This window comes from Tupaia chinensis, unplaced genomic scaffold (assembly GCF_000334495.1).
Source record: "Tupaia chinensis unplaced genomic scaffold, TupChi_1.0 Scaffold147417_1, whole genome shotgun sequence".
NCBI classification, from domain to species: domain Eukaryota; kingdom Metazoa; phylum Chordata; class Mammalia; order Scandentia; family Tupaiidae; genus Tupaia; species Tupaia belangeri.
Window position 1 is genome coordinate 2,212,035 of NW_006207268.1, and position 26,556 is coordinate 2,238,590.

General features: G+C 37.0%; 1 protein-coding gene across 2 annotated transcripts in view; it reads left to right on the forward strand.

Annotated features, from left to right (window-relative positions):
- SELENOF (selenoprotein F) overlaps positions 1-19,761 on the forward strand; it is a 38,668-nt gene extending 18,907 nt beyond the window's left edge. Inside the window, exons 4-5 of one of the 2 annotated variants that reach the window (XM_014584653.2) lie at positions 15,551-15,600; positions 18,886-19,060. In XM_014584653.2, the coding sequence (XP_014440139.1) occupies positions 15,551-15,600; positions 18,886-19,017 (182 nt within the window). In that variant the 3' untranslated portion in view covers positions 19,018-19,060. Of the gene's footprint in view, positions 1-15,550; positions 15,601-18,885 lie in introns of both variants that reach the window. The other variant, XM_014584654.2, reaches the window with a different exon arrangement.
- The last annotated feature ends 6,795 nt before the right edge of the window (positions 19,762-26,556 follow it).

Below are 26,556 nucleotides of genomic sequence, written 5' to 3' on the forward strand. Positions count from 1 at the left end.
CATTTTATAAGAAAAGCTTTGGTGTTTTTTTGTTTGTTTGTTTTTAAGAATTATTTGTTTAATGGGACCAGCAGTTAGCATAATGGCTATGTTGCTGGACTCCCACATAGTCGACCGCGGTTCACATCCCGGACCCGGTGACTTAAACTCATGCCGGGTGCGTGTGCGTGCGTGCCCAAGATTCCGAGAGGAGAATGGAGGAGAAGGGATTGTGGCGTGGCCATCCTCCCCTGGGAGGTGTTTTCTCGCTTTCTGTCTCTATGTTTCTCTCTGTCTGTCTGGCGAGCGCATGTGCCCTATGGCAAAAACCTCTCAAAAAAAAAAAAAAAAAAACAAGAATTATTTGTTTATTTAATTCTGTTTATTATTTTTTAATTTAGCCAGAGAGAGGTAGAGAGAGGGAAAGGGAGAAAGCAAGCCATGTGGGAATCCAGCACCATGCCACCTGCCGGCCCCCTTAAGAACAGGTTTATTAAATACTTTGAGGAATAAGAATTTTTAAGATTATACTTTCTTAACTGTATACAAATTTTTTTCTCTTTTTTTTATGTCATAGGGTTTTATAGTAATTGGTAAATATTAGATTACTTGAAGCAAGCATATTATATGAAATTTAGATTAGAAATACAGCAAATGAAGTAATTATTTTTTCTTAAAAGAATTGCTTTTCTTTTACCAGATATAAATTTTATGTTTTTTACCAGGTGTAAATGCAATTCCTTTAAGGCACCATTCGAACGTCTTTTACATTTATTTATATAAAACTTCTAAGGAACAGTTTCATTAAGTGAGAGTAGGCCTGCACAGAATGACGTGTCACCGAGAAGGGAAGGAACTGCCATAGAATTTGGGATACAGAAGAGAAACAGTTATATGTGTGTATTTCGCAGGGAATTTTAAGACTAAGTATATTAAAGGATAGTTGTAAAAGTATGTTATTTTGATTGACATCAAGTAGTAATGAAACTTTGCATCTTCAAAAAGGTATAGACTAAGGCATTTTTGTCCTATCCTCCTTACATGTTGTTTGAAAATGACTTTTTTGAAATTGAACTTGTATGGACTTTTCCCATAATTTTTTGCCTTATTTGCCATTATTCTCTTCTGGCAAGGGAAATTTTTAGATTTAGTATTTTATAAAATTGTCTATGTGATTAGTGCATGCGTGCCTTTTATTGCTGACCTTAAATTGTTTATAATAAAATGTTACTCATTTTGTCATGGAAATATGACAATATTTTGAGATATTTTGAGATAGGGACATTTTTAATAAAGAGGCCCAAAGCAGATACATACTAATTAAATACATTCTTTTTGATATAGCTCAGAATAGAATGCCTACTTCTGCATGGGGGGAATATTTTTTACTCTGATTTTTTTTTTGGTTATTGTTACTGTTACTTCAGACACTCAGGATTTTATGACAGTTGTCTTGGCTTTTTTATAGCATTTCTTTGATGTGTGATAGTGTTATTCCTAAAAAGTTTTGTCAGTTGTTTTTATTGATTACTAAACCTGTTTTATTAATAACCTTTTTTGACAGATTTTCATGAGAATCTCTTGATATTTTGGCATGGCAGTTAGTCCTCTTAGTTGTTATCATTAAAATACAATAATTTATATCTATAGTAACTCCTATTTCTTACGTATAACTGATCAAACCTTTGGTTACACGTAGTCATTCTGTCTTTTCCTTTTGAAAAGAATTGAATTTTAGTTCTGTGTCTAACTATTTAATTAAGTACAATCTTGCTTCAAATAAAAATGATTATTTAGTTCCATAATGTATAACCATACCTAATAGATATAATACCTGCATTTTCTAAGCCAATGAGAAGTTGGTATATTTTTGATAAAACCATTATTCCCACTTTTATCATCTCCATCTTAAAGGTATTCTGGAGTAGAGCATGGATGATTGTCAAAGTTGACAGCAATTACAAATGCCAAACTAACTTTGATATCATCACTGCCTCATATTCTTTTTCTTTTTCTTTCTTCCTTAGATTTTTGCCATATAGGGTACACGCACTTGTCAGAGAAAGACAGAGGAAAAGTGAGCAGTCACCCCCCAGGGTGAATGGCCACACTGCAGGTCCTTCTCCAAGGATTTTGGGCATGCACACACATGCACCTAGCATGTTCTTCCAGGTTTAGGACTCAAACAGCAGAGTTGGTCATGTGAGAGCCAATTCCTTTGCCATATTCTTTGTCTTCAACATTGAGTAGCATTTGGGATTATCATGATAAAACATTCATTATATTATACTTTAGTTTATAATACATTGTAATTTTTTAAGATCACTTCATTTAAATTAACTGTTTTGTAATACAGAAGAGCAAGTTCATGTTAAATTTTTCCAGTAGAGGGAATAATTTAAACATAGTATGTTTTGTCCACATTAAACCACTCGGAATTGTACAGAAACTTTCCAGGTTGTATTTCTAGCCAATTCTAGATATGCCTCCTGAAATACTTTTTGTTTTCCATGTCCTAGTTAAGTATGAGAAATAATATATATAATAATTTCTCATGGTAGATTTCACCTAGTATTCTGTCACTTCATTTTTGATATCTAAAGTAATATAAATAGTGTAAATTTCTTCTTTAGGATAAGTCTTAGCATGTCAAGAATATATCTGTCTCTCAGGAGGGAAACCCCTAATTTTGGGAAGCTTGGCAAGCTTTCATATAAAGGGCTAAATAATAACAAATTTTGGGACCAGCAGTTAGCATAATGGCTGTGTCGCTGAACTCTCATGTAGTCAACCGCAATTTGAGTCCCAGACCTAGTGGCTTAAACTCACGCCGGGCGCGTGTGTGTGTGCCCGAGATCCCGAGAGGAGAATGGAGGAGAAGGGATTGCAATGTGGCCATCCCCCCAGGGGGTGACTTCTCTCTTTCTGTCTCTCTGTCTCTCTCTCTTTCTGGTGAACGCACACACCATATAGTAAAAACTTCTACAAAAAAAAAAAATAGTAGTAACAGTTTTCAGCTTTCCAGGTAACATGGTGTCTATTGTAACTTTTGAACTCTGCTCTTGTAATATGGAAGCAGACATAGTATTTAAATGAGTGAGTGTGGCTGTGTTCCAGTAAAACTTTATAAGCAAAAGCAGACAAGCCAGATTTGGACCACTGCCATACTTTGGCAACCCCTTGTCAGAATCATAAGCATTCAAACATGAAAGGCGTTGTGGAATGAAGTAGTAATGAAATAACAAAAGGATTTTTATTTCTCATGCATTTTCTTTTAACCACATATAGTGCTTAAGATTCTGATACCACATTAGAGTGTTGCTAGAAAGACTACTGATGGATTTGCATTCTCTTCATTGATTTTCTTATATAAATTAATGAGTTATATACAGATCAAGTAAAATAGGTTAATACCTACCTTATAGAACTATTCTGAGGATTAAATGAGATAGTGTGGAAATCACTTAGTATGCATATTGTATCAGCAAATAAAGAGTAAATCACTAATTATATCAATATTTAAATGATTACTTTATGTCAAGCACTCTTCTAATATTGAGGGGTATAAAATGGTATTGTATTTTTATGTTCCTTTGGTTAAGTTTTAATTACTAACCATCAAGCATTTACACATTTATTGGCCATCTTTAAAATAATTCAAATTGGGGCCGGCAAGTGGCATGGTGGTTAAAGGCGCTGGACTCCCACATGGCCAACCACGGTTCAAGTCTCGGACCTGGTGGCTTGCTTTCTCACTTCCTCTCTCTCTCTCTCTCTTTCTCTCTCTGATCAAACTGGAAAATAATAATGATAATAATAATAAATAAAGTTAAATAAAATAATTATTTTTAAAAAATAATAACAATAATTCAAATCAGTATATCTTTTACAGCTTCAACCTGTCTCTTAATTACATGCAAAATGCTGTATACAGTATTTACCTCCAGCCATTCGTTAGTGTATACTCTGGTTTTCTTTCATTTTACTTTCTGACTCCTAAATCTTACTTGACTCTAACATTTCAACTTTGCTTCTGCTTCTAACAGATCTTTCTTTTTTTCTGGCATCTCTTCTGCCTATTCTTCAAATGCTACTAATTGCCATGGTCTGTCTTCAGATATTCTTCTCTTCTTATGGTCCTGAATGTTTCACTCTCTTAATCTTAATTGTAGTATTTACCTGATGACTTCCAATCTGTATCTTTAAATCAAACTTTTCTTTTCTTAAAAATCATAATTCTAGGGCCAGCATGTGACATGGTGGTTAAGGCAATGGACTCCACATGGCCAGCTATGGTTTGAGTTCCAGACCTGGTGGCTTGGAAATCATGCAAAGCACATGTGTGTGCATACCCAAAATCCTGAGGAGAATGGAAGAGAAGGGATTGAAGCGTGGCTGTCCTCCCTGGGGTGTGATTTCTCACTTTCTCTCTATACATCTCTGTCTTTCTCCAGCAAGTACACACACCCTGTGGCAAAAAACATTAAAGGGGAAAAAAATCATATTTACGACTGCCTTTTGATATTTACTTGGGTGATCTCATAGGTACCTTAAATCAATGCACATGTGAATCACCTTGAGAATCTTACTAAAATGCAAAATATAATTCTGTAATTTTGACACGGTACCTGAGATTCTGTCTAACAGTTTTTCAGACAGTGGCCCCACGCTTATAGAAGAAAGATCTTTAACCCTGTATATCCAAAAACTAAATTAATCCTCTTCTCTGGTAAAAGTATACCTTCTTCTTCCCCATTTCTTTAAAGTATAAGTATGAAACACAAGGATCATGATTAATCTTTCACACTTTATAACCAGTTGTTCACCAAATTATATCTCTACTCCTTGTTAAATAATCTTTTTTTTTTTTTGAGACATTTTTGCTATAGGGTGCACGCATTCACCAGAAAAAACAGAGAGAGATAGAGAGACAGAAAGCGAGAAATCACCCCCCCGGGGGGATGGCCATGCCGCAATCCCTTCTCCTCCATTCTCCTCTTGGGATCTTGGGCATGCATGTACACATGCCTGGCGTGAGTTTAAGCCACCAGGTCCGGGACTCAAACCATGGTCGACTACATGGGAGTTCAGTGACATAGCCATTATGCTAACTGCTGGTCCCCTTGTTAAATAATCTTGATTTCTCATTCTTTTCTCTTCTGTGCTCTTAATAAGCCCTTAACGTCTTTTTTCACAAGGATTAAAGTAAATGCCAAACTCAGTAACATCACATACAAGGTCCACTGTGGCACGTTTCTCTTTTCTAAGTCCATGGAAAACTATTTGCATTTCTCTGAACTGTGGCCTTTATGTGTTTGCACATACTGAATATTCTTCTAACTCATGTCCCTTCTCAATTCTCATGGCAAATTCCTATTCATGCAAAATTTAGTTCACCATTATTTTTGGATAGCCTTTGGACAGATTTTTTTACTCTTCCATTTATACTCCATAGAAGATCCTACGTAATATAACCTGTTTGGCATACTGGTCAGTCTTTTCACTTGTGAAGCTAGGGACTCCTTATTGCCCAGAAGTTTTTTTCATTTGTTTCATTCATTCTTTCATTTATTTATTTAGTCATTAATAAGCCTAGAATTTATTTTGCATGCTCCTGGTATTAAAAAATATTAATTTATTGAATGAGCACCTTGAATTACTGATTTTATCCAATTCAAGGGATGCCCCCCACTTGTGACAAAGGGGAATCAGATAAAAACCCCTTGTTTATTGGCTGTATAGCGTTGATGAATTTATAGACTTTAAACATTCCTTTTCTGCCTTTATTATTTTTTAAATAATTATTTTATTTTATTTTATTCATTTATTTATTTTAATTTGACCAGAGAGAGACACGGAGAGAGAGGGAAAGTGAAAAAGCAAACTGCCAGGTCCAGGACTTGTCCTCAGCCATGTGGGAGTGTCCAGTGCCTTAACTATCACGCTACCTGCTGGTTCCATTCTGCCTTTATTCTGAAGGCAGTAGAGTCTTTTTAGGTTGTGTTGTCTTTATTATTGTAACTAATCTCCCATATTCTCTTCATTATTCCCTTCTCTGTTTTTAAGTGACTTTTTGTTGTTGTTATTATTTATTTTATTTTATTAATCGTCATTATTATTTTTTAATTTGCCACAAGGCATGCATACTCACCAGAGAGATATAGAAAGTGAAAAAGCAAGCCACCATGTCCAAGACTCAAACCACAGTTGGCCATGTGGAAGTCCAGCTCCTTAACCACCATACCACCTACTGGCCCATTACGTGCCCTTTTATTTTTTTTATTTTTTTTCAATTTTGAACATGCTTGAAGGGTTGTTTTATTTGTTTGTTTTAAGATTTTTTTTTTTTTAATTTGACCAGAGAGGGACAGAGAGAGTGAAAGAGAAAGTGAGAAACAAGCCGCCAGGTCCAGGACTCAAACCACAGTCGGCCATGTAGGAGTTCAGCACCATTAACCACCACTCCACCTGCCAACTCCGTCTACAAGTTTTTATAAAATAGTAAGTTTTCTTATATTAATACTCATTTTGGATACCCAGTAGCTTTGATTGAACACAGTTGAGAATTCAGCTGTTGTTGCTACTGTTCCCTATATTGTTTCAGGAAATGGCGTGCCAATTTTAGATTATATTATGACTCAACTGTACTTACTTCTGATTCAAAGGAAAACATCTAATTAACTATCCATGTCATTTTATGTGACACTTCACAAGTTTTAGTAATACCTGCCATAAGCTCTTATCATCAGATAAAACCTTAAAACCAAGCTAATAACATTGTATGACTACTTATAATGTGATCGAAGATATATATCTACATCTGTCTCTTTTCCTTCATAATTTCACTTGTGATTTTGAAAATAACTTATTCAAACATTTTTCTTTAACTTCAAGACATACATATCCTATTACCCCTTCATATTATATCCTTATAAGACAGGAGGATAGATGAGATGTGGTTTTGGGGGGTTAAAAAATACTCTTTAGTGTTAGATCTGAAGAGCCTCTGAATCATCTCTGAATTTAGCTATTAGACTTTCTAACCAGTGTGTCTGGCAAAGTTTAGTTCTTATATCTCTCAAGGGCAACACAAATGACATGCTAAGAATCGCAAGGGAATCTATCTTCTAATCACTTCTGTATGTTCGATAACCCTGAATTCAGTTACTTACAAAATTACCTTTATAACTTTATAACTCCTGCAGCAGTGCCTAACCACTTGTGCCATAGCTGGACTTAGATTAATTTCTTTGGTAATATAATTTTTTTTTTTTTTCTGCCAGAGCATACATGTACTTGACAGAGAAAGAAAAGGAGAGGGAACCAGCAGTTAGCGTACTGGCTATGTCGCTGGATTCCCACGTAGTTGACCGCGGTTCGTGTCCCGGACCCAGTGGCTTAGAACTCACGCCGGGCGTGTGTGCGTGCGAGCCCAAGATCCCGAGAGGAGAATGGAGGAGAAGAGATTGCGGCGTGACCGTCCCCCCTGGGGGGTGATTTCTCGCTTTCTGTCTCTATGTCTCTCTCTCTCTGTCTGGCGAGTACATGTGCCCTGTAGCAAAAACCTCTCAAAAAAAAAAGAGAGAGAGAAAGAAAAGGAGAAATCATACCCCCACACATGGGATGTGTTTTCTAACAGGTAGAGCTGGGGCTTGAACTGATCAGGAATACAGGATCTGACTCCCTTAACCTCTAGACAGCAGGGCTGGTCCAGAAATCTCTAAATTTATATCATTGATCTTATTTTTTGAAATAGCCAGAAATAAACTAGAAAATAAATTATGAGGTCTTGTAGAAGTTTCTTTTTTTATTTATTTATTTATTTTTGAGAGAGATTTTCACTGTAGGGAGCGTGCGCTCGCCAGACAGAGAGAGAGAGACATAGAGACAGAAAGCGAGAAATCACCCCCCAGGGGGGACGGTCACGCCGCAATCCCTTCTCCTCCATTCTCCTCTCGGGATCCTGGGCACGCACGCACATGCGCCCGGCGTGAGTTTTAAGCCACCAGGTCCGGGACACGAAGGGAGTCCAGCGACATAGCCATTACGCCAACTGCTGGTTCCCATTGTAGTAGTTTCTTAAACTTTGTTTAATCCTGTCATAATGAATCCAACAGACTCAATTTTATTCTTTGAATTTCTTTTAGGAGCTTTTGTTATTGTTTGTATGGGTTATTATTTCATGACTTATTTTTTCTACAAACAGAGAAAATTTACTTATTTTCAATACAAAATTTATTCTGTCTTGTAATTGCTCTGTCAATCCACCAAATCTTTGTATATATGTCGGATGTATTGTGGGATTATTAACCATTGCATTTACTGTTGCATTTTAGCTATGCTAAAAACTGAAGTTATTGAAAGATGACGCAGTAGTAAAGTGAATCCTCACTTTATATCATTCTCTGATTTTCTTATTGTGTGGCCCAGGTAGTGTTGTATTGTAATTTATTTAGCTTTCATTGAACACATTGTAGAATTCATAATTTCTTCATTTTCTTTTGTAATGGTAGAGACAAAAATGCTTTGTAATGATTAAATGGAAAAGAAGATAAATGTAAAGAAACAAATAATATTTTAGATATACATTGTCCAATTTGGTAGCCACTAGTCAAATATGAGTATTTTGAATTTTGGGGTTTTATTTTTTGTTTGTTTCAAGCTTATTTATTCCTTTCATAAGTGAGAAAGAGAGAGAACACTGTCAACAGGGTAGTGATGCCATGTTCCACCCCCAGCTTCACTAGTCCTGAATCACATGGATATATATATATCTGGCATATATATATTCATATCTCCAGATATGAATCCACAACTTTCCCATATGGATCAGCCTTACAGTATCATGTTTTACTGCTCTGCCACAGTTAGGCCCCTGCTCTGGGGTGTTGCATTGCTGGACTTCCACGTAGTCTACCACAGTTCAAGTCCTGGACACAGTGGCCTAAAACTCATGCCAAGAGCATGTGCATGCATGCCCAAAATCCCAAGAAGAGAATGGAGGCGAAGTAATTTCTCACTTTCTGTCTCTCTTATCTCTGTCTCTCCAGCAAGTGCACACACCCTATAGCAAAAATCTCTCTTAAGAAAAAAAACGTAAATAATAATTTTTTTTAATTTTAGTGCAGGATATTCTTCTACTACAGAAAGTGCCCTTGGACAATGCTGTTCTAGAGGCTAAAAATAATAGTAAGATTGATCATTTATAAACAAAACCTCAGACTATAAAACCTCATTTGATGATATTTTGAGTATACCTAAAAATTAAATGGTTTACAGATAAAATGGTCATCTTCAACATAATGCACAATCAAAGATTTTGAAAGTGTTAGTCTTTGACAATGTAAGTGCAAAAAGAAAAGAAACAAACAGTAGTAATAAGCTAGAGCCTAAAGAATTGTATTTGAAATCTATCATCAGCCTTTATAGTGGCTGTGTTTTACGTTTGTACATGATAGTCAATGAGAAATTAGTTTCATTCAAACTACACTGCCCATTTTGACTGCATTTACTTTCAAAACCAGAAAAGTATGGAATAAATATTTGAATTTATTTTGTTTAATTCTTATTAAAACTTACAATAGATCTGGTTCTTTTTCTTTTTTATTTTGTAAAAAATATTTACAAAGTTATTCACAAATAAGCAAGACCTAGATGGTACATACTAAAACTTAAAATATTTCAGTTCCTCTTAAAAGAAAAATATGCTTCGTGAAAGTGTGCAATACACTACATCATTTATTTTCTGACAATTCAACTATCTATAGACCAAATAAAATTTAATTGTAATCTCATAATTGAGTCAGGAATAGAACAGATTACAATAATGCATACTCAACTATCAGTCTTTTTGTAAACTTTTAAAAATTTTTTTAATTGCCAGAGGGTGTATGCAATTGCTAGAGAGAGAGAGAAAGCATCCCCAGTAGGTAATGGTCACACTGCAGTCCTCCTCCATTTCTCCATCCCACCAGAATACTGAGCGTGTGTCCATGTGCTCACATGCACACACGTTTCCAGTGTCTTTCTTAAGACAACAGGACTGGGATTTGAACCATGTGGGGATCTGACTCCCTTAACCACTAAGCTATAGAAGTGGCCCTATTTAAAAAAAAAAAAAAAAAGTTTTTAATTCACTATCATGATTTTTCTTATAATTTGTAAAACATAAGAATTTTCTCTCATTCGTAACTGAGCTATGCTATATGGCTGCCTTGATAATTTAAACACTGTGCCATATTCAGTAATAACAAGGAAACACAAACATCAGACTTGAGAAATTAATTCATTTTCTGATGGCTTGAAGTTCCACTGGTACTGTTGCCTTTCTTAGCTTGCATTTTGTCACAGTTTTTTCATTTTACTTTCTCCAGGAAAACATTTGAAGTTGATTTTGGGGCCATTTGAACTATTATGAAATGTCAAATTTTAGGAACAAATTACTTGAAGTAGTAAGAGATAAAAATCCCTTTGAATTGAAAGGGCATTGTTTTATGTTCGAGTGAATATATAAATTCTCAGTTTTCATCAAATGTTGCTTTTTCTTTCTTTTCTTTTCTGTTTTTTTGTTTGTTTGTTTTTGTTTTGTTTTGTTTTGTTTTTTTAATGTAAGGAGAGAGAGAAAGGTAACCTTGAGAGGGTCTCTTGTCACATCCGCTTGCTCCAGCCTCCCAGTCCCACAGGTGAACCTGTCCTATTTAAGTTTCGGCCAGTAATCCGACCCAGGCTTCCTATGTGGCCTTACCCATAACGTAACTTGTACCACTATGGCTGAGCCACATGATGTTGCTTCCCTTTTTTGTTTTCTTTTTTTTGTTTTCTTTTTTCTTTTTGAGTTTCATTTACTATTTCTTCCGTGAGTGAAAGGGGGCAGAGGGAGCACTCCCAGCAGGTTCTTTTTTTTTTTTTTTTGGAGAGGTTTCGCTATAGGGTGCATGCGTTCGCCAGACAGACAGAGAAATAGAAAGTGAGAAATCACACCCCAGGGGGGATGACCACGCCGCAATCAATCCCTTCTCCATTCTCCTCTCGGGATCCTGGGCACGCACGCACATGCGCCCGGCATGAGCGTAAGCCACCGGGTCCAGGACTCGAACCATGGTCGACTACGTGGGAGTCCAGCAACATAGCCATTACGTGCTAACTGCTGGTCCCTCCCAGCAGGTTCTTGATGCCACAATACACCCTGAGCCTTCAGCTAGTCCTGGATCACAAGCATCTGTGTGCCTAGTTTATTCAGGGAGGACTTTGAACTTAAACCTGGAGCCTTCCCCTGTGGGACTGCTTCAGAAAGCACTGATTCTTGCTGCTTTATCACTGACTGACCCCAGGTGTTGCTTCTTCTTGTTATGGTTTTGTTTTTGTTTTTAACCATTTATACTACACTACATGTGCGCACATGGCAGGGAAAGAAGGAAAAAGAAAAGCACCCTCCACAGGGCTTGATTCCCTTCACCTAGGCCTCCAGCCTGCCAGGATTCTGAGCAGTATGCACCCCTAACATGTTTCAGTGGCTCCGCAGTTAGGCACAGTCTGGGAAGCTACTGGCTGCACCATAGAAGCTGAGCCCTGTAGTTTCATTCTGATCCCTATTTCTTCATCACTACAACATAGTAAGTCTTTCTATAAGCTCATAGTACATATTACCTATCCATAAATTAACAATTTTTTTTAGAATTATTTATTATTTATTTATTTTTCATTTGCTGTAGGGCACATGCGCTTACAAGAGAGAGACTGTGAGAGGTAAAGTGAGAAAGCAAGTCACCAGATCTGGGACTCAAACCATGGTTGGCCATGTGGTAGTCCAGCACCTTAACTATCATGCTGCCTGCTGGCCCCAACAATACTCTTTTTTTTTTTTTTTTTTTTTTTTTTTTAGAGCGTTTTCACTATAGGGCGCGTGTGCTCGCCAGACAGACAGAGAGAGACAGAAAGCGAGCAATCACCCCTGGGGGGGGATGGCCACGCCACAATCCCTTCTCCTCCATTCTCCTCTCGGGATCTTGGGCACGCACGCACACGTGCCCAGCGTGGGTTTTAAGCCACCAGGTCCTGGACACGAACCGCGGTAGACTACATGGGAGTCCAGCGACATAGCCATTACGCTAACTGCTGGTTCCCAACAATACTGTTTTTATGGCCATCTTTTATCTTGCTGTTTTTTGCAGATCTGTTTCATTAGGCAGATTGTACGCTTCTTGAAATTAACTCCATTTCCTCATATTCTCATATAAACTATTCAATGTTGTGTGTATGTAATAAGTTCACATATTTGTTAAAAGCTTCATTTACTGCCTACAAGATATTATTTTATATTACCACATATTTAATCATATATTTCTTACTCAAAATTAGGAGGCTTATGCATGTGTTTAAAGCCAGGAAAAAAAGAAAAAACTGATAAATATAGTGACTCACCTTTGTATTTCTTTTAAATGTGTTTACTCATTCCAGTCTGCCAAAAATCTGTTGAAAGAATGGAATTTATCAAATGCGCTAAGCTCTGTTATGAGATAAAAAGAAATACATAAGAACAGTGCTTTGGCAGACATTTCTTACGTAGTAGGGATTGTATATATACACAGTTACTGTGTTTTATTCTATACTGTATTTGCTTTAGCCAGAGGGACAGTGTAAAATGCAATAAGGTATAAAATTATTTTTTTAGGGATTCAAGAGTTTTCAGAGTCTGAATATTTGAACAAATTTTAAAAGGTACAGTTAATAGAGAAGATACTCTAAAAAGCCAAAAATAAATCATTTTTATTAGGTCATTCGCAAAGTCATGATATACTTTTCTATTTTTCTATGTAAAAATGTATCATGACTTTCCCAACAACCCAGCATTTTGAACTAAATTTTTTAGGGGAAAATTAGATTAGATAGTAGAATCTCTTCCTCAGTCCTCAAAATCTTCAAAGAAAAATAGAAACTGTTTACTAACCTCTGTTTTCTTGTCCTAAATACCAATAGAAGGTGACTAAAAAAGTTTGTGGAAAAAGATGGAATTAAAGTGTGAGCTTATTTTGGTGCAGAAAATTTTAAGTCAGTGCATATTCATCAAATGCATTTTCATAGTATTCATTTTTCATGAATTTCCTAAAGTCCCTTTCTATGTAAAGATGAACCTCAGTTCATTATGAAGCATGTCTATAATTCTACTATATGTAAGCTAAAAAAAAATCATAAATTCTTGAAATTTTAGGAAAAAATTTACTGGGTGCTGGCTGGTGACACGGTGGTTAAAGGCACTGGACTCCTACATGGCCGACGCAGCTCAGCCCTAGACCTCGCGGCCCTAGACCTCACGGCTTGCTTTCTCACTTTCCCTCACTCTCACTCTCGCTCTGACTCTGTCCTTCTGGTCAGATTTAAATAAATAAATAAATAAATGAATGAATGAATGAATAAATAAATGTAAATAAAAAAGAAAAAAAACTACCCAAAAGATAAAGAACTATCAACTATGTAAAGGAAACATCTGATTTGTATTTGTGTTAGAAAAGATTTTCAAAACTTTTTAAATTGGGCAATTAGACACAATTGTCTTTGAAAACTTGATAAAATATATACATTTATAGCAACCAGCAAGGGGGAAAGCATTTATTTAAAACTTCCCAAGTTCTTTGCCCTAAGTATAAGCCTCTGTTAAAATAATAATAGTTAACATTTTTGAACCATTATGTATATTATGCTATAAGTACTTTGCATTTTCTCATTTGTTTTGCTTTTCAGATGTTATTTAATACTGATGAGCTTTTTCATTTTCATATGAAAATATTTACAAATAATTATCCATCTCTCTTGGAGGGATTTGACAGTTTTTTTGGTGCAAACCCCCTCCCTCAGCTTCTCAGCTAGCTAGGACCATAGGTGCATATCAGTGGATTTAGGTTTGGCCAGGAACCAAATCAGATCTCCCATCTGGCTTCATCCAATAGCAGCTAGCACCTTCCCCCCCCCCTTTATGCCACCACAACTGGGCTTTCATCTTAACACCCATAGGAAACAAACTGATCAATTTCCCACATTATGTTTCTGTGTCACTAAATATAGATTAACATAATTTTACACTTGATCTTGGCTGAAAGGCCAAGAAACAATTGTTCAACATAATTTTTAATGATTAGGTGCATTCATTCAGTAGTGGGTGCATGTTTATTTATTGGGATCAGTAGCCTTTTATACATCAATTCTTCTCAAATTCCAAACTTGGTTATTAGTAGTACTTCATGTAATCAGTTATTTTCTCACAATGTAGAAAGTTCTAGAAGTAGACTTGCAGGTTTAAAGAATAGATACATCTTGACCTTTGATTCATTTTTGTAAAATATCCTTCACACCTTGCAGGAATGATATGCCCATTTAATTTCCTCTCACAACTCACTTCCAGCAAAATTCTTCCTCCTGCTTCCTCTCTTAATTTTTAGAACTTTTTTTTTAATCTTTGCCATTCTGGATATGGGTACCTCGCCATTTTGACATTTCTTTGATTGGTGAAGTTGAATGTTTATTTCAAATACTGGTTGACCATTTATTTATATATCTGTACATTACATGTTCCTGTCCTAAGTCTGTTTCTCTAGTGTTTTTTTTTTCTTTATTTTTTGTGATGGTTTTCCAGATTTATAATTTTTACTTTTCATTTTGTTTATGGTAGTGTTTGGCTATTCTGAAGTTTCAATTTTCATGTGGGCGTATCTGTAGAACACACTATTTAACATCATGTAAGTCTCTGTGCTGTAGGGCTATTCCTTCCTCTCCATGTTAGCACTTTCCATAACTGTGAGAGTTGTGTGATTGATTGTTTAGCATCTTTCCTCCCCAGACTGTAATCTCCGTAAGGGTAGGAATCATATCTGTTTCATCTCTACCATCACGTAATAGGTATTCAATAAATATTGGTTGAATCAATTTGTAATTTTAGTCTGTCCGGAATACACTGAAATAGAAGATACAATGTATATATCTATTTTTCGTTTTTTCCAAATAATTTGGCAGCTATCAAAAGTATTTATTGGATAATGTATTGTATATACACAAACACATACTGCAGATACTTCTCTTCCCCCCTTCCTGCTTTCTTCTCTTGCTCTCTTCTCCCTACTTTGATAACTTTGATAATTGTTAAACAATTCTTACAGATATTTATATCTCTCTGAATTTCCTAATCTGTTCGTTTTACTTGTTCTGCTACCAGTATCACATAGTATATTAATAAACAACAGAATAAACTTTCCCTTCATATTTTCCTTGTTTTAAACTGCTGACTGCTTTCACACGTTTACTCTGACAGCTGGGCTACACGGTCACTTTGTCAAGCTCTAAAAATCCCACTAGAATTTTAGATTTCGATTAATTTCAAACAATTAACATATTAAGATATTCAGTCTTCCCATCGGAGAATAGGGTATGTGTCTCCATTTATCAGTCTCTATTTAAATTTTCTTGTCTCCCCCCCCCATAGGACATAATGTGTCATGTCATTTTAGTTTATTTCTACTTCTTATGTTGATCATTATAGCTTGCCTGAATACATTCGAATCATTTTTCTTTTCTCTTGTTTAAGCTTTTGTCAGGAGTGATAAACCCAAACTATTCAGAGGACTGCAAATCAAGGTAAGGTGATTGTAATGAAATCTTTTTTATCTTTTTTTTTTATTTAAAATAAGTATTTGAATAAATAATTGTTTTCATTCATAGACTTTATTTTCTTAGAACAGTTTTAGGGTTATACAAAAGTTGAGTGGGAAATAGAGGGTGTTCCCAGGTAGCCCTCTGACCACCCCACCCCACCCCGATTTCCCCGTTGTATATATATCTTACACTGATATAGTCCATTTATTACAGTTGAACAAATACTGATACATTGTAATTAAATTTTATAGTTTGCATTACTGCTCTTTGTGTTGTATACTACTAGGACTTTTGTCAAATGTATAATACCATGTATCTATCACTGGAGCATTCTACATAATAATTTGTCCTAAAACTCTCCTATTCTCTATGTGTTCCTCTCTCCCCCAACCATCAGCAATCACTTACCTTTTTATTGTCTCTAGTTGGAATCATAAAATGTGTAGCCTTTTCAGACTGACTTCTTGAACTTAGCAATATGCATTTTAAGTTCCTCAGTGTCCTTTCCATAGTTAAGTATCTCATTTCTTTTATTTGTTTTTCTAAAGAGAGAGAGGGGAAAAAAGACAGGTATTTTCCCAGTTAGCTAGGATTACAGGTGGACACACACAGCTTGTTCACATTGGCCTAGGAACTGAACCCAGGCCTTCCAATCAGCTTCCAGTCTTCCAGATGGTATGATTGTGTACCACCATGATACACTTATTTTTATTACTGATAAAAAAACAGGGACTTGAAAAGATATTTGCACACTCGTGTCCCTAGAAAGCATTATTACTGATGAAATAATATGGTAGATCTCATTTTTTTAATCATTAAATAATAATCTATTGTACCACAGTTTATTTTTCCACTCACTGTGGAAGGACATCTTGATTGCTTCCAGTTTTTATCAATTTTGAACAAAACTGCTATAAGCATTTATGTATAATTCCTATCTACACATTAGTTTTCAGCTCATTTAGAAAAATAACCAGGAGCACAGTTGCTGGATCATACAATTAAGATTATTTAGCCCCAAGAAATTACAAAGTCACGCAAAGAGATTGCATAATTTTGCATTGCACTAGCAGTGAATAAAAGTTTCTGTTGCTCCACATCATCACCAGCAACAGAAACTGTTTTAGATTTTAGCTATTCTGATAAGTATATAGTGATATACTAGTAGTTTTGTTTCTGGTTTTTTGCGAGATTTTTGCCATGGAGCTCACGGGCTACCCCCAAGATACAGAAAGCAAGAAGTCATCCACCCCTCCCACTCCTGAGAAGGGAAAGCCGTGCCGTTGTCCCTTCTCCTCCATTTTCCTCTCGGGATTTTGGGCACATACGTACATTCCCAGCATGAGTTTCAAGCCACCAGGTCCAGGACTTGAACCCCAGTTGACCTTATGGGAGTCCACTGCCCTAACCACTGCACCACCTGCTGACCCCTGATTTTGTTTTTGACCAGAGGGCACATGCATATGCACAAGACAGAGAAACCACATATGTGCACACTCAGACACACACACTCAGGGCTAATCACTCTGCAGTCCCATTTTTTATAGTTATCCATCCCATCAGGATCTTGCGCATGCTTACCCACCTAGTATGTGTTCTAAGTTGATGGGGCCAGGACTTGAACTTTGGTTGGCTGTGAGGGGTCTGGCTTACTCTGCATAGCACTTAACCAGTGTATTCTAGGGCCACCCTAGCATCTTGTTTTAATTTGCAATTCTCTAATGGTGTATGGCTTATGCATCTTTCCATATGCTTACTTGTCATATTTTCTTTGGTGAGATCTCTGTTTAAATCTTTTGGTGGTTGGTTGGTTGTTTTTGACGTAGAGCATGTACGCTCACCAGAGAGGAGAGACAGTAAGAGAGAAATCACTATCATCCTCCCCCCATGTTTTGTCCTATGTGTCTTGTAGAAGTTTTATGATTGTTTTGTTTTACATTAGGTCTGTGATCCAATGTGAGTTCATTTTTATGAAAGGTCTAAGGCCTGTATTTAGATTCATTTTTTTGCATGTGGATCTCCAGTTGTTCTAGCACTATTTGTTAAGAAGACTGTCATTTCACCATTACGTTGCCTCTGCTTATTAATCACAGACCAGTTGACCATATTTGTATATACTGTAAGTGGGTTTCTGTTCTGTTCCATTAATCTAGTAGTCTGTTGTTTGACTGATAACACATTCTCTTGGTTACTGTATCTTTACAGTAAGTCTTAAACTCAAGTAGTATCAGTCCTTCAGCTTTGTTTATCTATTTTAAATTGAGTTGGTGGCTATTCTGGACCTTTTACCTGTCCATATAAACTTTATCATTATTTTGTTGATATCAACGTGCACAGCCTATTTTAAAACATTGCTCTTATACCATCATTTTCTCTTACTAATTATTTCCAACTCATCTACTTCCTCCATTAAATTGTAAGCTTATTTGAATTTGAGAGTATCATGTACAATAAGTATTTGTTGCTTTCAATAGTAAGCTTAAGTTCCAAATAAACAGTCATGATACCAACAAGAATTTTTCTCATTAATAAGAAAAGCTAATTTTGGGGACCAGTAGTTGGCATAATGGCTATGTCACTGGACTCCCATGTAGTCGACCACAGTTTGAGTTCTGGACCCGGTGGCTTAAACTCACGCTGGGTGCATGTGCGTACATGCCTAAGATCCCAGGAGGAGAATAAAGGAGAGGGGATTGTGGTGTGGCCATCTCCGTGGGGGTGATTTCTTGCTTTCTGTCTCTGTCTCTCTTTGTGTTTCTGGTGAGCACACACGCCATATAGCAAAAACCTCTCAAAAAAAAAGGAAAGAAAATCTGATTTTTTATTCTTATTTTTGTAAAATCCCATTAAACTCTTGCTAAAAAGACTTTCTTTAAGACTGATTGAGGGCCAGCTGGTGGTGTGGTGATTAAAGCAGCTAGATCCCACATGTTAAACTGCACAATTCAAGTCCCAGAGCAAGTGACTTGAAAAACATGCCAGGCACATGTGCATGTGTGCCCAGAATTTTGAGAGACGACTGGAGGAGAAGAGATTGTGATGTGGCCATTCCTCCCATGAGTTGCTTTGTTATTTTCTTTCTCTCACTGACTCTTTCTGCTGAGTAGCAAATAAAAAATAAAGCACCAGTTGTGATGTTATGTCTACAAATTTTTAATTTAATTACTATACAATTTAATTAAGCTGGATTGAATTGTTTGATCTGGGTTGCAGCTGAGAAGGTTCTTTTTAAGCAGAAAATAATAATGATGTCCCTCTCTTTTGTAGTATGTTCGCGGTTCAGACCCTGTACTAAAGCTTTTGGACGACAATGGGAACATTGCTGAAGAACTAAGCATCCTTAAGTGGAACACAGACAGTGTAGAAGAATTCCTGAGTGAAAAGTTGGAGCGCTTATAAACGTTGCTTACATTTTGTCTTGTCCTTTTGTTACCTTATCAAATGAAATTTTACAGCACCTAGAAAATAATTTTAGTTATGCTTGCTTCCACTGATCTGTCTTTTACTGTGAGGCATTGAACATCTAATTGGAAGCTGAAGTGGCAGCACGGCCCGTGATATCTAAGGAGCTGGCAAACCTAACAAAGCCCATTTTTTATAAATTTCCATCCTTCTGCATGTGTTGGGACCGTTAACAAAAATGCTTTGTAACAGACTTGTGGTTAATTATGTAAATGATAGTTTGTGATAATTGGTCCAGTTTTACAAACAACAGATTTTTAAATTAGGGAGGTTAATAAGGGAGATGATTACTGAGCCTCTTGTGCCGTGTGCTCTTTGAAAATAATGACCGAAAACTACAAGGCAAATAAGACATACTGAGCCTCAACAGATTGCCTGCTCCTCAGAGTCTCTCATATTTTTGTATTGCCCAGCTTTTCTTTTAATAGAAATGTTATAGTTTATAGTGAATATACTGCATAAAACTTTGTAGTTTCATTATTGTGAGACACATGCAAGATCTATGGTAAGAGGGAAACATTCACAAAGATTTGCGTTAATGAAGACTGCACAGAAAACCTTTCTAGGGATTTGTGTGGATCCGATAATTGGCAAATTTTTGTATTTAACGTTCCTACAGAAAAGTCCACTTGAAAATAATAATTTGTAAGACCAAAATATAAATTAAAAGTTTCAAAAGTATATTTGAATGTGAAATTCTTTCAGCTTTTCCTTGTATGTTTACAAATAACAGGTGTCTCAGTGCATTCTTACTTTCTTTTCATATAAGCCTTTTTTAGTGAGAAATGTAAAAATGGCTATATGCTGCTTAAAATTTATTATTTATTGTTGGAGAATATTACATTATGTTTGACTAATGATTTTATTTTTATAATTCTTTTAGTTATGAATGCATTTTCATTGGCATTTTATATATAGGGAATATATCTTTTAATGCTATAGATTTTTTTATATTAAAAATGATGGGTTTTCTTTGCTTAACCTTCTATCTCATCAAAATGATTTCTTTGTAAGAGATAGATCAATAAGACCAACATTCATTCATCCAAATGATTCCTGGATCCCTTAAACCTCTTATTAACAAATTGGTCTAATACCATTTTATGTCAGCTTCATCTCAGGATAGAATCTTACAATCTTGAAACTTTTCTAATTGTTGATTTTGAATTAAACTACCTTATTAAAGGATATTGGCAAATTATGAAAAACAGCTATACTATACATAAAGAATGTTTATGAGATACTTTTTTTTTTTGGAGAGGTTTTTGCTATAGGGCATGTGTGCTGGCCAGACAGGCAGAGAGAGACAGAGAGACAGAAAGCGAGAAATCGCCCCCCCTAGGGGGGATGGCCACGCCGCAATCCCGTCTCCTCTGTGCTCCTCCTGGGATCTTGGGCACGCATGCACACGCACCCGGCGTGAGTTTTAAGCCACCAGGTCCAGGACATGAACCGCGGTCGACTACATGGGAGTCCAGCGACATAGCCATTATACTAACTGCTGGTCCCTGAGATACTTATTTTTAATAAAGATCCATTATCTATTGGGTCATCAGAAAAGCCATGACATTTTTGTATAGAAAAACAGGAAAATATGTCATAACTTTCCTGGCCCAGTATTTTGCTTTCAATTCATGCCATATGTTTAAAATTTTAAATCTTGTTTTTAAAGCTAAGAAAATTAATATAAACCCTGAGTAATTTGACTAATCAAAATTAAATTTAAGAAATCCTGGTGAAGTATAGACTACTTTTGATCATCCTTAGCAATGAAGAGGGCCATCATTTTGATAGCATAAGGTCCCGCTGATGGGCCACTAATCCCTAATGGTTATCTACTTCAAAACAAGAGGGGGATTAAGCCAGTGTGGACAGTAGAAAAAACTCCAAGAGAGGAGTTTTCACTACATACAGAAGAATAGTGGGATTGAAGGATGAAACTTCATAACATCTGGGATTGGCACAGAAAACTAGTTGGACTTGTTTCTGAACAGGAAGAGCCAGTTAAATGAGTATCTGGCATTGGAATTAAGAGAAAACATGAAGAGAGGCCTAAAAAGTCCATTGTACTCAAGTTTATTGTGAGAGATCAAAGAGGCTGAAGAGCCCCGCAGTATCTCAGAGCTTCCAGTTCTCAAAGTGATGAATAAAAGAAGAGTATCTCCAAGCACCCTCACTGTTTTAATTGGGGGGTTCAAGTTAATCAGTCTTTTTCACCAATTGCAATCAAAGAACATCTTTTTAAAGAAACAAAACCACTGATTACCGAGAAAGGGGAATAAATACTGATCCAAGTACCACTTTGTAGCCAAATTCTGATATTTGATTGAGCTTATTCAGATTCACAAGCATGGATATGTATTAGTCATTTGATATATATATATATCTTTGCTCCCCTTGCCGAAAGTATGTTACATAGAACCTAAAACAGTTCGTTATCTCTAAATTTCTGAATTTGGCAAAAGCCTCTTAAAAGGTATGAGGAAGAATTGACATTTCCTGTTTTAAGAGGATTGGAGGCTTGAAAAATATTCTAAAATTAATATAATGCAGAAAATACTTCTGAAAATAAATACTGCAAAACTTTGGAATTAAAATTGGCAATAGAGCTAATATGTGAAAACATGTCTGCAAATACATGGAAAGTAGCAGTACAGATTTTGGACATAAGCAGAACTAGGTAAGTATTTTACTTGAAAATTGAAATACCTTTTAATTATATCCCAAGGTGGCAGAGGAATTTCTGGGGAAGAGAGGGCCTGAATTTGTCATCAAAATTCAAAGTAAACTTTTGTCGATGAAGTATAAACATTTTACTTTGGGGGGGGGTTCACTACAGGGTGCATGCACTCGCCAAACAGACAGAGACATAGAGACAAAAAGCGAGAAATCACCCCCCGGGGGGGGATGGTCACACACAATCCCTTCTCCTCCATTCTTCTCTTGGGATCTTGGGCACGCATGCACACATGCCCAGCATGAGTTTTAAGCCACCGGGTGCAGGACGCGAACTGCGGTTGACTAGGTTGACTACGTGGGAGTCCAGCAACATAGCCATTATGCTAACTGCTGGTTCCCTAAACATTTTACTTTTGAACTGGCCCTTGCCCTAGGAATCAGTAGCCCTAGGAATGGTTGTTTAGAAATATTGAAGGAATAAAACAAACTAAGGATAACTGAGGCCTCTAAAACAGTACTTTTCCTGTGAGCCACTTCTGAATCCCAAATACTGTATTTTATCTACTCAATCATAATGAAGAGATTGGCATTTAGACCTTGAAATTCTAAACTTTTTTAAAAACCCTTTAGTAGAAAAACTGAAACCATATCCTCTCTCTTCACAGATTATGGTTTTGAATTTACCTACTTGCTAGAATGTGTAACTCCACAACACTCCTGGCACTTTCACAGTCATTCACAGTAGGTACAGAGCAGTGAAAAGTGGGAGTGGCCCAAAGCACGCCTTCCCAGCCAAGGCCCCATATGGGACACAAATAGTCTTCAAACACATAAGACAAGGTTATGGGTTGACTGAAATGTGACCAGAGGTTCCCAGGAACCTAACTGATTTTCCCTAGAAACAGCGATTCAATGGTCCTTCAGTGTTTGCAACGACTTTATAGAACATAATAATTACATGAGTAACAAGACTTACCTGTAAATTATTTTTATTGAGATATAATACATCATAAATGCATCCATTAAAAGTATGCATTTCAGGGAAGCAGCAGTTAGCGTAATGGCTATATCGCTGGACTCCCATGTAGTCAACCGCAGTTCGCATCCCGGACCTGGTGGCTTAAAACTCACGCCAGGCGCGTGTGTGTGCGTGCCTAAGATCCCGAGAGGAGAATGGAGGAGAAGGGATTGCGGCGTGACCACCCCCCGGGGGGTGATTTCTCACTTTCTGTCTCTATGTCTTTCTCTGTCTGTCTGGCAAGCGCACATGCCCTATAGCGAAAATCTCTCCAAAAAAAAAAGTATACATTTCAGGGAACCAGCAGTTAGCGTAATGGCTATGTCGCTGGACTCCCATGTAGTCGACTGTGGTTCGCGTCCTGGACCCGGTGGCTTAAAATTCACGCCGGGCACATGTGCATGCATGCCAAAGATCCCGAGAGGAGAATGGAGGAGAAGGGATTGCGGCGTGACCACCCCCCGGGGGGTGATTTCTCACTTTCTGTCTCTGTGTCTCTCTCTGGCGAGCGCACGCGCCCTATAGCGAAAACCTCTCCCTCCCCCCCCAAAAAAAAGTATACATTTCAGTGGGGTTTTTTTAAGTCTAGTCACAGAGCTGTGCAACCATCACCATGATGTAAACATAAAACATTTCATCATCTCCAAAAGAAAACCTTATACCCAGTTGTGTTCACACCCAGCCCCTACTCCCCCATCATGAGGCAAGCATTAATCAGCTCTCTGTCTGGATTTGTCTATTTAAGACATTTCAGATCAATGATATGAAATGTCATTTATAGCCTTCTATGCCTGGCATCTTTCCCTTAGACTATCTTCAGGGTTCAACTATATTACAGCATGTATTTCATCCCTTTTATGGTTGAATAATATCCCTTATGGATATGCCACGTTTTATCTAGACATTGGGTTGTTTCCGTTTTGGTGCTACTATGAATAATGCAGCTACATACCTTCATGTACAAGTTTTTATTTACATATGTTTTCATTTTTCTTAGACACATATCTAAGGGTAGGATTACTGAGTTAGGTGCTTTGTTTAATTTTTTTTTTTTTTTGGAGAGATTTTCACTGTAGGGCGCGTGCGCTCGCCAGACAGACAGAGAGAGACATAGAGACAGAAAGCGAGAAATCACCCCCCAGGGGGGATGGTCACGCCGCAATCCCTTCTCCTCCATTCTCCTCTCGGGATCTTGGGCACGCACGCACACGCGCCTGGCCTGAGTTTTAAGCCACCGGGTCCAGGACACGAACCGCGGTCGACTACGTGGGCATCCAGCGACATAGCCATTATGCTAACTGCTGGTTCCCTGTTTAATTTTTTCCAAAGCTAACAAACTTCCAAAGTAGTTACACCATTCTTGCATTCCCACCAGTTATGTACGAGAGCATCAATTTCTGTACCTGCTAGAATTTCTTGATGTCTCATAAAGAGAATGCTCATTATTTTATAGTCTTATCAGTGGCCACTTTATATTAAGCACTGTGTGCTCCATTACATGGTCTTTGGACTGCTATTCTTTAATTCTTGGAATAATATTCTTAATAATTTTACTTCCCTCTTCCACCTTTTGTCACTTTACTGGATTTCAGCTCATTTTTCTCTTCCCCAGCTTCAGTCATGAAAAAACTCATCCATAATGTCCTCACATTTAATGGAGATCACATTCCAGTGGAAGAGGCAACTATTAAGCCACTAAAATCACAAATACCCAACTATGATTATGGTAAAATGTAATGAATTTTTTCAAAAGCTAACAAACTTCCAAAGTAGTTACACCATTCTTGCATTCCCACCAGTTATGTACGAGAGCATCAATTTCTGTACCTGCTAGAATTTCTTGATGTCTCATAAAGAGAATGCTCATTATTTTATAGTCTTATCAGTGGCCACTTTATATTAAGCACTGTGTGCTCCATTACATGGTCTTTGGACTGCTATTCTTTAATTCTTGGAATAATATTCTTAATAATTTTACTTCCCTCTTCCACCTTTTGTCACTTTACTGGATTTCAGCTCATTTTTCTCTTCCCCAGCTTCAGTCATGAAAAAACTCATCCATAATGTCCTCACATTTAATGGAGATCACATTCCAGTGGAAGAGGCAACTATTAAGCCACTAAAATCACAAATACCCAACTATGATTATGGTAAAATGTAATGAATAAAAGATACTAAGAGAGATTATAAAGGAGACAAGTTAGGGATCTCTGAAGATGTGACAAGTGGAGCCCTAAAAAGATGAACAGAAGCTCTCCTAAAAGAGTGAACTGAAATGCCTCCAGTCAGAAAAAGTATATACAACAGCCCTAACAGGAGAAAGTCTGGCACTTTCACACACCTGAAAGAAGGCCAACATGTCTGGAACCTAGTGAGCCTGGGGAAGAGTAACAGAAAATGAGGGTGAGAAGGTAGGCAAAGAGAATGCAGTTTGTGCCATATTAAGGGTTTAACTGTAAACTAAATTATTTTTAGAGCACAACTAAAAAAGGAAGAACCCTAAGCAGGGAAGATGACAAAATCCAGTAAGATCAACTCTAAAGGTCATGAACAATCAGCAAATATTTAATTATGCCTATATAAACACTTAAGTGCTTCATCTAGTACTTTTACTAATGACTAATAACCCTTTAAAAGTTTCTAGTATTTAATTTACTTTTTAAAACTACTCATTAACGCCTTGAGAACAAAAAGGACAACCCTAACCATAGATGTTAAATTTTTTGAGATTCCAGTGTTCATTTTTATATACTCAATGGATTCTTAGAATATGCACTGGTTATGTTCTTGGCGTCTTTCATCTGCCCCAGACTTAGCTTGATCTATGAGGAAGCAGAAAGAAAGAGAGAGAGTAGCAATGGACACAGGTGGCTTAAGCCTAAGCAGTCCAAGTAACTTGCGCCACCCAGACAAACTGGGTGCCTTTATTTATAGGGCAAAGCAACACTACATACATGTATTTCATGACATTCCACAGATAAGTTGATACCTTACAATAAGAAGAAAACAAATTTATAAGGGCTTAGACATACTAAGCCAGGTGTATCCTTAGCTACATCCATATCAAAGAGAAAATCCCAATAAACTTCTTATCTACTGGAGAGAAGCCTAGCTGCAGGTGTGGGGAGGATACTTTCTCACAAACATCAAAGGGGTGTTGATAAGGCTATAGAATCTTACGAGACAGAGCAGGGACTGAACTTTGCTCATAGAGGATGTTTCCTGAATTCCATCAGATATATCTATTGGAAGGCCCCTGGAAAGTCCTACCCTTTGCTCTGTCTGCAGTAAGGGTCAAAGGAAGGACAAGCTGCAAGATTCTGCCATAGCCAAAAGAGACAGGTGATGTTTGCCCCACATCCTCAAGGCATGTCCCTACATTGTGTGAACCAATGGCAAATGCCTGTTCACACCATGCTTGGGCACTCCTTTGCCCATCTTTGAGCTGAACGCTAATCTCAGTTCTAGCTCTTATGGAATACTGTGGAAATTTGTTTGAGTCAATACCTAGGACAATCTTCTTGTCCCCATCCCTGCTGTAATTAATAAAATGGATTCTTGACTGGTTTTACCTTCTCCTACGAACAGACTTTTGACTTAAGTCCGTGGTTTCTTGTTGTCTGATCTCCCCGATCATGAATGCCCATGTGATAACACCTAGACCATCATATTTACCATTCCTAATTTTGGAATCTATTCTGGCCTTAATTTTATTTCTAATTCTTTGTTTCTGGTTTGAATAACTGAATACTGACCTAAAAACCAAACACATGTTCAGC